Source organism: Nannobrachium achirus, assembly GCF_963921795.1.
Source record: "Nannobrachium achirus genome assembly, chromosome: 21".
Classification (NCBI taxonomy): domain Eukaryota; kingdom Metazoa; phylum Chordata; class Actinopteri; order Myctophiformes; family Myctophidae; genus Nannobrachium; species Nannobrachium achirus.
Genome location: NC_137828.1, coordinates 17,866,563 through 17,880,301, shown reverse-complemented (window position 1 = coordinate 17,880,301; position 13,739 = coordinate 17,866,563). Strand labels below are relative to the sequence as shown.

General features: G+C 43.4%; 1 protein-coding gene across 1 annotated transcript in view; it reads right to left on the bottom strand.

Annotated features, from left to right (window-relative positions):
- The window catches only part of LOC308306618 (atlastin-2-like), a gene marked incomplete at its 3' end in the record, with an annotated part of 31,441 nt that extends 17,920 nt beyond the window's left edge, over positions 1-13,521 (bottom strand). Inside the window, exons 1-3 of the mRNA XM_080751657.1 lie at positions 13,395-13,521; positions 11,458-11,570; positions 8,500-8,571 (exon numbers count right to left, since the gene is read on the bottom strand). Coding sequence (XP_080607783.1) covers positions 8,500-8,571; positions 11,458-11,570; positions 13,395-13,473 — 264 coding nt within the window. The 5' untranslated portion in view covers positions 13,474-13,521. The remainder of the gene's footprint in view (positions 1-8,499; positions 8,572-11,457; positions 11,571-13,394) is intronic.
- Positions 13,522-13,739: the final 218 nt, after the last annotated feature.

Sequence of the window (13,739 nt, the reverse complement as noted above, 5' to 3'; positions counted from 1 at the left end):
GACCTTTGTGTGTGAATGTATGTTTTAACTTATTTTGATGTGCAGAATACAATTGTTAATTAGCCTATATTGCCTACTTGTGCCATTTAATTTGAACATACTGTAGACTATATTACACAATAACAGTAACCAGCCTATAATATTTTCAAATGTGTTATACATTATGCTATGTTTATGTGTTTAGTTTATTCTATAACATACCACTTAATACCTGGGAGAAACAATGTAGACTATATTAAGTTAATAGCCTAATGTTTAGGCGATCATAAAAGCCAGAGAGCCATTACATCACGTTGCATCACAGCCTCATCCTGATCAACTATAACGGGTATGCTAATGGTCCAGTCAGTGCTCCCAGACCCCCCAACAAGACAAAGGCTTCTCAGTTCTCTCAGGTATGAAGTATGCAAACGGTTACTGCAGGTGGACAATAGGGACATCTGCACCGCGATTGGCTATTTTACATGTTAAATGAAATATTTGAATATTGGTCTTAATGTAAAGCAATACTACTACTAATAATAAACAATTTATATAGTGCTTAAGAACAAATTCACAAAGTGCTTGACAGGAATATAGACCTAAACTAGGCCTACTACATGATGTGAACATGCACAATAGCCTACATGGATATCATTATCAAACTTAATTTTATCCTTCAACTTCTTGTTTATGCCCCCAATGACTGGGAAGAGAAAACAGAGACTGATAATTTAGACTAAATACGTTTAGATGATCTGAATAATGTCGCATGTCGGTTTCAGACAATTGAGACATATGGGCATTATAAATAAATACAAAATTCATTTGGAGTTAATTGTTATCCAATCGGGCAGTAGCCTATATAGGCTACATTATTTATTAAATGAATATCAAGTGGCATGCTACAACTACAAGCCAGGATATAAAACAACGTTTTCACACTCACGTTTTTTTTTAATATAATATTATGTTGTACAAATGAACGTTTTATGCCTACCCATTTTATACTCTGTTTGTACAACAATGCAGATTTACACGCATCGCATTTGACCCGTTGTAAGCTACTGTAGATCTGCTCTGAGCTTATCCACGGTGGACGAGCTGAGGTCGTTACGTCACTGAGTACCTCCCCCCCTCCCCCTCCGACCTGAAGTGGGCCTACTTTGCGCATGCCCAAAGTTCTATTCCGAATGAATCCTTTGATCATGTAAACGGTAGTGGTATGAGGGATACTTGTATTCAGGTCCCATGTAAACGTTTGGGTATGAAGCTCTATTCAGAATAAGTTCATTCTGAATGCCATTTTGAATGACCATAGGCCTATAAACGCACCCACTGAGGAGGATGCCGTGTGTGTAAAAGAAAAAGGTTCACGACTCAGCCTATTGAGCCTAATATATTAATTAATTAAAAGGGTTCTAAATCGACCTATAGGCCTACAAGTGCAACTCTGACAGTGTTGGTTGAAGGCTTTGATTGATTGAAGACTTTATTAGAAGTTTGCATAGGAAAAGGTACAGTTTCATGACGGTACAGTTCACTGGTACAAGGTCTACTAAAAGGAGATCCATGAAAAGACTAAGCTTATTTCCACTGGAAACCATTGAAGTATCTCATATAACATTGAATGACAGACAAATAGAACACAGTACTATGCAGTAGATATGTAAAGAAAAACAAAATAGAAGACAGTAAGTCAGAACAAACAGTATACAAAGAAGGGGCAGGGGAGGGTAGGGTTGGGCTAGATTCTTTTTTACCAGTTGCGAACGGCTGCTGCCTGTAAGTGGTTTTTCAGGGCAATTTTAAAGGATGCTAGTGATCCACACTCCTTTGTGGCCTTCGGTAAGGCTTTCCACATTTTGGTGGTATAGCAGAAAAAAGAGTTTGACCCTTTGTTGGTTTTGACTCTGGGTTGAAAGTGATCTGTGGCGCTGCCTCTGGTGTTGTAATTATGGACATCCTTAATGTTCATAAAGTATTTTGACAGGTACTTGGGTATCATAGTGGTGTAGTGTATCTTGTACACCAGGCCCATTGCAAGTTGCTGTACTCTGTCAACTACTCTGAGCCACCCCACTCTTAACTGGTGAGTAGCGGTGAGGTGAGTCTGATAGGGAAGTCTAAGCAGGACCCTAATTAGTTTATTTTGGGCTGTTTGTAGTTTAGTTTTCAGGGCTTGTGGGGCGTCACAATACCATACGTGGACTCCGTAGTCAAAGAGGGGCTGGATTATTGCACCAGCTATGGTCTTCAGTGTGTTGGAATTGACCATCGGGGCGATCCTCTGTAGGAAACGAGTTCGTTGGTTGATTTTATTTATTACTTTAGAAGTCATCTTTTCACTGGAAAGATTAGCTTCAAGGATACATCCTAAGTAAGAGATTTCGTTTTTTCGTGTTATGACCTTGTCACCCACTTTGATTGTGAAGTTATCAACTTTTTTGAGGTTATGATTTGATCCAAAGAGGATGGACTCTGTTTTACCCAGGTGAATTGATAATTTGTTGTCGTTAAGCCATGTGCAGATCTTACTTAGTTCAGAGTTAAGTGTCTTCTCAACCTGCAAGTGGTCCTTGCCCGAGACTAGGAGAGCCGAGTCATCCGCGAACAGGAACAGGTTGCAGTCACAAGCAGATGCCATGTCGTTCACGTATATTAGGAACAACAGAGGTCCCAGTATGCTACCTTGAGGAACACCACAGTTTACCGGGAGGGGGGGGGACAGGGTACCGTTAATCTCCACCACCTGTTCCCTCCCCACCAGGTAAGACTGCATCCACCTCACTGCTGCGCTGTCAAGACCGATGGCTTTTAGTTTCTCAATCAGAATAGAATGATTTACGGTGTCAAATGCCTTCTGGAGGTCCATCATGACCATGCCGCTATATTTGCCGTCATCCGCTTCGCGTTTGATTTGGTCAGTCAAATAGAGAAGGCATGTGTCAGTGGAATGAGATTTTCTGAATCCAGATTGGAACTCGTAAATCAGATTATTCTCATCGAGATATCTTGCTATCTGTTCGTAGACTATTTTCTCCATGACTTTGGATATGGAGCTAAGAATGGAAACGGGACGGTAGTTTCCAGGGTCTAGTTTGCTACCTTTTTTATGCAGGGGGGTTACTTTTGCTAGTTTGAAGTCCTGTGGGACATGACCCTGTTCGATGGAAAGGTTAATTATGTGGGTAATTATTGGAGCAATGGTGGCGGCTGAATCTCTGAGAAATCTAGCTGGAATTTTATCAAGGCCAGTGGCCTTGTGTTGAGGTAGGGCACTCAGTTTTTTAAACACTTCATCAGTTGTCACTGTGGCAAGTTTAAAACTGTCTTTTCTGACGCCCAGTTTATTGTAGAATTTCTTAACAAATTTTACACCATACCGCCCAGATGGGGCGACCAGTTTTTCAACCAGCGAACGGGCCACGGTGGTAAAGGTTTCGTTAAGATGGGTAGCCACTTCACATTTGTCAGAAATGAGAGCGGTGTCCGTTTTGATGTTTATGCTGTGGCCTATGGTTTTAGGTTTTAAGCCTAATGTGTTGTTAAGCAACTTCCATAGGTCTCGTGGTTTGTTTTTGAATTCGTCGATTTTTTCATCAATGTAGTTTTTTTGGGCGGCTCTAATATAGGCAGTTGTCTGGTTTCTAAGCTTCTTGCACTGAGCAGTAAGATGCTTGATTTGGATATTGAGGTCAGGGTTGAATTTTTTTTTAAGTTTTTTGCAGCACTTACGTTTTTCATCGTACTTTTTGTCTCTGAGTTTAGCTGATTCAGCAATATCTGAGTTATACCATGGCTCTTGGCGGGCTTTAACCCTGGTGGTATTCAAGGGGGCCACGATGTCTAGAGCATCGGTCAATTTGGTTTTAAAACCACACCATGCTCCTTCGACATTTGTACACTGCAGTTCAGAGGAAAAGTCTGTATTCGCTAGAGTGTTATTTAAAGCCTCACTGGAGTAGTTTTTGAGGCTTCTGCTTGAGGTTGGACAGTCACCGTCCGACAGAGTTCAAGTTTAACATCTCTCTTTTTTTGGCCTATTGAGTGCGGAGAAAGGCTCACTTTGATGTAATGGGCAATTTCCTATATTGAACAGATGTGCACATGCACCTCAGCACCTGCAAGCATTCACAATGATTAGCAGCTTATTAATGACCACTTTTGAGAGCGGAGAGACACTTGGATGCCGACGCTGTGTGTGTGTGTGTGTGTGTGTGTGTGTGTGTGTGTGTCGCTCTCTCTCTCAAAAAGAAAAAAGAGAGGGAGTGTGCACGCGACAACGCAAGAGAGGTTTCTTCATCAATAAGTTGTTAAACTTGGTCACACATGATAGGTTTGAGTGATTACTTGATGCGAAAGCATTGTGATGGATAAGCCCTGGATGTTACCTCTGTGATCCAGCATTTATTTGAGGTGAGGAGAAAGAAAAGCACATGCACACTCGATGCGCGCACAGCACTGAACGGGACAATACAAACCAAGGGAGTGCGGGAGCACAGTTTATTTCAGCCGTAGTAAATTAGAAGGTAGAAGAGAGGCATTCCTCTCACATTTGGAAAACATTAACGCTATAACGTTTTTGAACAAGTGTAGATCAACTCTCGGTGCGCACAGAACTGCTCTGGCCAATACAAGAGTGCGCTCCATCGTGATTGATTACATAATACAATTAATTAAAAAGGGAAGAAACACGCAAATCCAGAAATATTCTCCATATAGCCTAAATGACGTTCCAACCTACATCTTCCAGGTGGCTTGTTTCGGAGTTTCACCTTGCCATTAATATATAGTCTGCATGACTAGATATTAAGTAACTAAATAAGATATTGCATCTGTGATTAAGTGGAAAGGATCCCTGCGCGCTAAATTCAGTCTCATTTAAATTTCGTTAAACATGCTTGTCGCTCCTCTGGTAGGTGTAAATGTAGGCTCTACCTTTACGCATAGTTTATAAGAAGGGCATAATAATGCAGCCGTCCAGTATGATTTCAGTCACTTCTAACCAATGGTTTGTACCCAAACTTTCGCAGTGTGCAATGTGATCCAAGACATGGCTGAGAGTGTCGCATCTCCAATTTAATAAAATCCATTGGCTCATCCAAGCCTTCAACCAACTGTCCAAAAAGGAAAATAGACCTGTAGGGTTCATTTGGTTCCATTACACTGTCAAGCTGCACATACGATCCGATTAATTCATCTTGAAATCTGGTCGTGTACAAACTTTTGAGAGGGTCTCTCCCCTCCGTGCTCATTCAAGCACTGATTGAGAGACGTAAGTTGCGCACTTCTGTGAAGCACGTCAGTGATAGCTCGGCTGTACCATTGAAGAGAAAGCAGAGGGGGGTATCATTGACTATTGTATTTTACTTCAGTGTTTCTTAATTAAATAATAGTATTACTGAAAGGAACGCTGTAGTAAAATATATATAGGGCTATAAAAACCCGGACTATGTTTAATTCAAAATCGCATGACCCTCCCCGAGACTCAAATTAAAATAGCATCACCCTCCCTGAGAGTAAAATCAAAATAGCATCACCCTCCCCTAAAATCCTCCAGGGGGGAGGGGGTAATATTTAACGACACGTCCCTTAAAACAGCACAACATTCGCAACGCAGGTATCATGAGAGTCGTAGAGGGGACTTAGCTTTAGAGAGGGGTAAGTCGTGACTTAGCCCCTCTGTTGCGTGTATGCGGCCTCCCCTCTGTCACTCTGGCCTTGTGTGGAAACGGCCCCACCACTGCCGTCTGGCCAGCGCGGCTGCTGCCTCCATTCCTTGGAACTGCACCGCTGTACTGCTGACCATTTCAGGACGTTTCATCAGTGTTTCGTTGTGGTTCCGGCTTCCCCGTTCTCGCCTTCATGCTCTGCGTCGCTGTGTGCTGGCTCAGGGCTCATCTCCAGTCATGTCCTTCAGCACCCCACAGACGGGTCCGCTCACGGGTGACACGGCCCCGGCACCCGTCCATGGCTGCTCTCCTTTGCTCCCTGTTTCAAATGTGCAGCCTACTCCCTCTCTCTGCACTGCAGCCTGCTTTTTAAAGGGCCACACCCAAATATGCAGGTGCAGGCCATTTCCCCAATCAGCTACACCAGACTTACAAAACCAACCCTGCAACATTATGAGCTTATAGATCCATTTTCACTGAGTGCTTGGCCAAGATAAGGAGGGTCATATGGTCAATAGATTATTTAAAAATAAAGGGTTTTGAAGTGTAGTGTAAAATAATTATGTAGATATCGCCAGCCGTTATGTGTAGCAGTTACCCGGCTTATGTCTGTGGTGGGCAATAGAAAATATTAATGTCACTCTGCCAGGGGCGTGCACAGACATTTTGAAGGGGGGGTGCTCAAGTGAAAAAAAAGGGCACCTTGTGCAGCGCGTGGAACCGTCGACTGCCAGTAGTTAGGGATGGGAAGTGTTGCATTGGTGATTCAATGTTTGGGGGACGTGATTTGAATGATGTCACGTGGACGGCGCTTACACATACATTACAGGAGTTAACAGGTACAGACAATGGTCTATTGATATGCATACATGCCCTGCTGTGACATATCTAGGCTATATCTATTGATATGCATGCATCAATTAAATGTGTATTTGGCTGCGGACCCCTATCTCAAAATATTTTGTTCCAGGGACCCCCAGAAGCAAATACTTTAGTTAATGTGGGTCTTGCCTCAAGCTAGATGCAGAATAGATACATGCTGTTTTGATTACAGATAGCCTACACATGTGGCAAGATTCCAGAGCATTTTGGGGCATAAATATATTAGAACCTTTTAATCCAGAATTGACCAATGTCACCATGGTCCATGCAAACTGCACAAAACAACAAAACAAACACTGTACAAAAACATGGGGTCTGTCTGGGGGGCGTCCCAGATGAGTAAAGACCCCATCCAAAAGTAAAACAGGTTATTCTGTCTGCTTTCAAATTGTAGTAAATTAACTCAGGTTGTTTTAAAACCTACAAAACAACTCTAATATTATGAAAATCGGACATTAACTGGCTGGTGTACTGTTCTGGGAGGTCCCAAAATAGATAACCCCCAGGGGCGGGGGTCTAGAACATTTTACACTAGAGGTCTTCACGGGTCCAATTTGAACTACCCGAACCCAAAAGGACCCGGGGGAAATGGACCCGGACCCATATGGCCCCGTCTATCATTTGGAATTTGAGAACCGTTACCCGATCAGCCCCGAGACGTGATGGATCCGATCCGAACGGCCCCGCCTGTTATTAGAAAAATTGGATCCGAAACCCGAGCAGAACGGGAGATCCGAGACCCGAACCTGTCGCCCCGAAATGAAAGAATGCCAACGTTATTATATTAAGAGTTGTATCAGACATATTTCTTACCTAACGTCGCCACGGTGCTGCTGTTGCTGTCAGCGGCGCTGTGCCTCTCACCAAAAGATGATCTTTTCCCAGACCAGTAAGTCAATGCGGACAGTTTGTAAATACAAATAAATCCATGTTTTTATTCCTTCTTCTTTGCCTAGCCAATGCTAATGCTATCGTTTTCTGTCGCATGTGTTGTTCATTATATCTTTCTGCTTTGAGTGTCCATTTTGCTCTGCAGAGCATGACAACACGCAATGACAACTCCATTGTAAACCGTTAACCAAAACGTTACGTTAATATCTTTGATAATAATAACAATCCAACTGATACAGTCAGTGTTGTTGTGACTGAGTGAGTTATACTTCTCAGTTCTCACAACCAATGCAACAGATTACATGCTGCATCTTTAGTGCCATCGTGTGGCGTTATCTATTTGGTGCAGTTGTTGCGTTCGCTTTCACTTCAATCTCGGCCTGTCTCGGCTCCACTCGGGTAACAGGAGATACCCGGGGAACCGGGGCAGACGGCCCCGGCCCCGGCCCCGGCCCGCCCCGCGGTAAAAGCGCGAAAACGGCCCCGTTACCCGGCTCGGGGCGGTTCGGATCGCGGGTAATTTCGGATCTCGGGCAGGTCCGAAGACCTCTATTTTACACCCATCATTTACTCATTTGATTCCTTGACCCAGAACACATAGGATTGGCATGTTTAATTACATTTCTAGGTTGTCTAGAAGCCAAGATAGCACAAATTATGTATTTTATGTCGGCCATTTTGCATTTGGATTTTTGGATTCCCCATGCTCTGAAGATTCCAAAAATGTATAGTTTTACTAATCTTCAAAACTTTTGAACAAAAGTACACAGTGAACCTGACTAAAAAAGGGCACTTTCCAGGAAGGAAGGCAAAAGGGCAGGTGCTCTGGCACCCCCTAGTGTCTACCTGTGCACGTCCCTGCACTCTGCCACCTATACAAATCCACTTTCATTAGAGTGTTAAGCCTCTATCAGAGTCGGTACCGCGGTGGTAAGCTATCCACCGCGGTGTAGTGCGGTGTAGTCTTTTTGAGCGTTAACGTTGTAGTTTTATGACTCAAAAAGACTACACCGCACTGCGGTGGATAGCTTACCACCGCGGTACCGACTCTGATAGAGGCTTTAGTCCTTACCTGCTCCATGTTCTTGCTGTACACGTCTTTGGCTCCTGCCACAGCAGTTAGGTTATTGGCTTCTGCTGTCGCCTGGAAACAAAGGAAAGCTGTTCAGGCTTACAAAGCAGAATGGGAGGAAATAGAACGTGAAATCTTAGAAAAGTAGCCTTTTAAAAAAAAAATCTTGAAAGCGTTTGTGGCCCACCCATCTGAAGTATTCAAATGGGTGGGCCACATGCATTTCCAGTGCATGTTTATTTAAACATTCTAAGAAACGAGCAAAACAAAACATAAACGGCTGAGCTACACCAGAAAAAGCTCTGTCTGTGCGTGTGCAAAAAGCCCATGGCTACACCAAGGAGGGAGTATATGTGCGGGAGACCAGAGAGTCTGTGTACAAAACGCTTACGCGCATGTACAAAATATAGAACATGAAAGGTTCATTCACATTTTCGGGGATTATGAAAACTATATATTTTTGGAAACTTCAGAGTATAACAAATCAGAAAACCCATGATTCAATTTGCAAAATCCGTAGGGGAATTTTTGGCAGCTGCTGAAAGTTTGTCTCATTCACTTAATATACACTATACTATAAAGGAAAAAAATAGCCCCAAAAAATCTGCTTTAAGTAGCATGTGAGGGGTCAAACTAGGGGCTTTTAATGATTCTGAATCGAATGCAAGCATTTGTTTTGCATGAAAAAACATTCCTTGGGCTAAAAACGAGTGATGAGTCATCACTTTTCAGAGTTTCGTGGGGGCTGTTTTTAGCCCAAGGAATGTTTTTCATGCAAAACAAATGCTTGCAATGGATTCAGAATCATTAAAAGCCTAACCCATAAAGCAGATTTTTTGGGGGTATTTTTTTCCTTTATAGTATAGTAGTGTATAGTAAGTGAATGAGACACACACTTTCAGCAGTTGTCAAAAATTCCCCTATGGATTTTGCAAATGGAATCATGGATTTTCTGATTTGTTATACTCTGAAGTTTCCAAAAAGATATAGTTTTCATAATCCCCCGAAAAAATTAACGAAATTACACAAGCGACTTGACTAACAGAACCGATCCTATTTTTACAGCATGATATCTGTGAGCCTGGTGTAGCCGATATCACAGCATGATGCTAGCGCTATCTTAGACTGACAGTAGGGCGAGATCATTTAGCGACCTACAACTGGGTTGCAACCCGGTCTGTAGTTTTCACCGACGGGGTCGCTAAAGCTACCGACGGGGTCGCTAAAGCTACCGACGGGGTCGCTAAATCTACCGACTGGGTCGCTAAATCTACCGACTGGGTCGCTAAATCATCACCGACTGGGTTGCTAAATCTACCGACTGGGTCGCTAAATCACTGACTGGGTCGCTAAATCATCACCGACTGGGTTGCTAAATCTACCGACTGGGTCGCTAAATCACCGACTGGGTCGCTAAATCACCGACCGGGTCGCTAATTATCAACCGCCGGTACGGGTCGCGTCCTGGGCTGCTAAATCACCGACCGGGTCGCTAAATCTACCGACCGGGTCGCTAAATCACCGACTGGGTTGCTAAATCTACCAACTGGGTTGCTAAATCTACCGACCGGGCCGGTAAATCACAGACTGGGTCACTAAATCTACCGACTGGGTCGCTAAGTCGTGGATTTAGCGACCAGGTCGGTGATGTAGCAACCCAGTCTGTATATCTAGCAACCCAGTCGGTAGATTTAGCAACCCAGTCGGTGATTTAGCGACCCGGTCGGTAGATTTAGCAACCCAGTCGGTAGATTTAGCAACCCAGTCGGAAGATTTAGCAACCCAGTCGGTAGATTTAGCAACCCAGTCGGTAGACTTAGCAACCCAGTCGGTAGATTTAGCAACCCAGTCGGTGATGTAACAACCCAGTCGGTAGATTTAGCGACCCGGTCGGTGATTTAGGGTTAGGCTTAGGGTTAGGGTTAGGGTTAGGGTTTGGGTTAGGGTTAGGGTTAGGGTTTGGGTTAGGATTAGTAGCCCGGTCGGTGGATAAGCGACCCAGCCGGTCGATTTAGCGACCTGGTCGGTAGATTTAGTGACCTGGTCGGTAGATTTAGCGACCCGGTCGGTAGATTTAGCAACCCAGTCGGTAGATTTAGCGACCTGGTCGATAGATTTAGCGACCCGGTCGGTAGATTTAGCGACCCAGTCGGTAGATTTAGCGACCCAGTCGCGACCCAGTCGGTAGATTTAGCGACCCGGTCGGTAGATTTTGCGACCCAGTCGGTAGATTTAGCGATCCAGTCGGTAGATTTAGCGACCCAGTCGGTAGATTTAGCGACCCAGTCGGTAGATTTAGCGACCCGGTTGCTGAAAACTACCGACCAGGTTGCAACCCAGTTGTAGGTCGCTAAATGATCTCGCCTTCTCTCCTGACGGAACTACTGTTGTATTGACTTTGACCTCTAAGGACCATCCAGGTAGAGTGCTCATGTGCGTCTTGCGGTGACACGCTTCCTAGTTTCTTCTTCTCTGAGCTGTTTTTAGTTTTTTCGCACAGATTTTTGACATTGCACTATTAGGTTGTGATGGTAGTTTCTGAGTATTTTGCTTTGTTTAACAATGACAGTGAGATACTTGTTGCACTAACTAGCATTACTGCTATGGTCTCTTTTTGTAAGACACTTTATGTATATATACTTATATATTATTCGCCCCCTCTATTGATGCACCTTCTCTTTATTGGTACTGTACTGCTCTTGTTTTTTCCTATTATCTATCTTTTTTCTTACTTCTCTGTAACTTTGTAAATAACTGTATACTGCTGTGCTACAACTGGACAACTGCATTTCCCCCTTGGGATAATAAAGGTATCTATCTGAGCCTGGTGTAGCCGATATCATTGATACATATTGGATCTTTCCAAACGCTCAGACGCGCGTACACACTGACGCGCGTGAAAAGCCTTGGTGTAGCCCGGCCGAAAACAGGACCAACAAGGCACGTGCCATACTGTACCTGATCGTCATTGTCGACGAACAGTTTCCTTCGAACTGTCTCTGATGGTCTTCCTGTGGCTCCCTGGACGTAATGGTGCGGAGATCGAAAAGGTGCTTTCGGGTCTTCTCCTGCTGCAAGAGAAGAGTTGTCGAAAATCTCTTCTTTCAGAACATCCTTCATCATACTTCATCCTTCAACATACTTCAGTGGTATAAAGTGACTCAGTACCATTACTCAAGTACTGTACTTACAGTACGTAGAATTCTGAGGTATTTTTACTTTGCTTGAGCATTTTCAATTTTCTGTACTTTTACTGAGGTACATATTGTACTTTTATTTGAAAACTTAAGTAACTTTTAGGTGTAGCAGTATTCATTTGGGCCATTTGAAAAAAAAGCTTTTTTTTAAACAATTACAAGCACCCCCACAGTGGCACGTTTGGAGACACATTTTTTGAACTGTGTAAGAAGAGGATAATTCAGTAATAAAAAAAAAAGGCAAACAGGAATGAGTAAAAAAAAAATGTCATAACCAAGTTAGAATTAAATAAAAATCATGTTCTGCATTAGGCCTCCTCAAAGTGGAGTTATAGGTAAAATCACAAATCGGCCTGTTATAGCGCCACCATGAGGCTGATTTAACAAATGTGAAGTGGCATAATTGCATTCTGTGTTTGTGATTTGAGGCATTTAGTTCAAAACGGCCCAATCCTACAAACTTTGGAAGCCAATATTAGCCAATCAGGATGGAATACGGAAAATCAGACAGATCCATGTCGATCACATGACTGTAGAGATACTGTCTACCGATATGCGGGATTTTTGGACAAAATCTGTAGGAGTACTGTCAAAAGATTTGTTTGACAAAAAACAGCCTCATGGTGGTGCTATAAAAGGCTGATGTGAAAAATGCAGGGAAAGGGTTTTTCCTTGGCCTCTAGGGAGTGCGCTTACAAAGTTTGAAACTGGTAAAACCACAAATCAGCCTTTTATAGTGCCACCATGAGGCTGATTTGAAAAAGTTGACGTGGCATTTCTTCCTCGGCTTAGTGGGAACATGTGTGCGCGATTTCATGATAATTGCACTTTGTGTTTGGGATTTGAGGCATTTTGTTCAAAACGGCTAAATCCTACAAACTTTGGAAGCCAATCTTAGCCAATCAGGATGGAATATGTAAAATCGGACAGATCCGTGTCGACCACATGCCTATCGAGATACTGCCTACCGATTTGTAAGATTTTCGGACAAAATCTGTAAGTGTAGTGTACAGAAATGTGTTTTGCAAACATCGGCCTCATGGTGGCGCTAGAACAGGCCCATTTGAAAAATGTGGGTCAGAGGTTCTGAATTGGCACCCAGGGAGAGTATGTGCTCATTTTGACAGCGACCGGGCCAACGGCGACTGAGATTAGGTGGTAACAAACTGCGAGGATGCACGCACACACGCACGCACGGACAGACGCACAGAGAGGAAAACATACTCTTCCCCCATGCCTTCGGCTGGTGGAGACAAATATTCTAGAGAATTTGATAGGCTTATTGCGCAATGACATCATCTTTTAAAAAAAGGCTGATGCACACCTCAAGGTTGGTTACCAGGTGCGTAGGACAAAAATGCATTTATCGAAAAGGTTTCTCTGATGTTGGAATCAAAGAAGTGGACCCGCACACTGTAGAACTTGCAAAAAAGTAGAAAAGTAGCTTTATTTTGACGTTTTGTCATCAGAACAGATTGTCTGTTCTGATGAAGGTCGAAATGACCGAAACGTCAAAATAAAGCTACTTTTCTACTTTTTTGCAAGTTCTGTGTGCAGTGACATCATCAAAATATTAGCAAATAAAAGGGCAATTTTCCCTCCTTTTTTTAGATATCAGCGGCCGTTTAAAGTAAAACATTTGAGTACTTTTTCCCACCACTGCCGTATACTTGTAACATATAAGAGACACACACTCACCATCCCTCGCAGGCGTGCGGATATCACAGACATTTTCCACCACAACGGCTGCCTTCTCGACCTTGGGCGTGCATCCCATCTTCCGCTGGTGGATTCTCAGCCCATGGTAGGTCGTCACCTTAGACCATCCACAGTGGCATGTCCGCTCAATTCTTTCTGAAAATACAGAATGAAAAACAAAAGTAACTAGAAGCAGTGCTCTTCCGAGCACAGGTCTCCACCAGGCCGTGCGTCCTGGTGGTGCTACTGTATTATAGGCCAATGTAAAATGTGTTCTTCACCTTAGATCTTTCATGGCAATCGGACGCTGCATGCATGATTTGAAGCATTGTTCCAAAAATATTT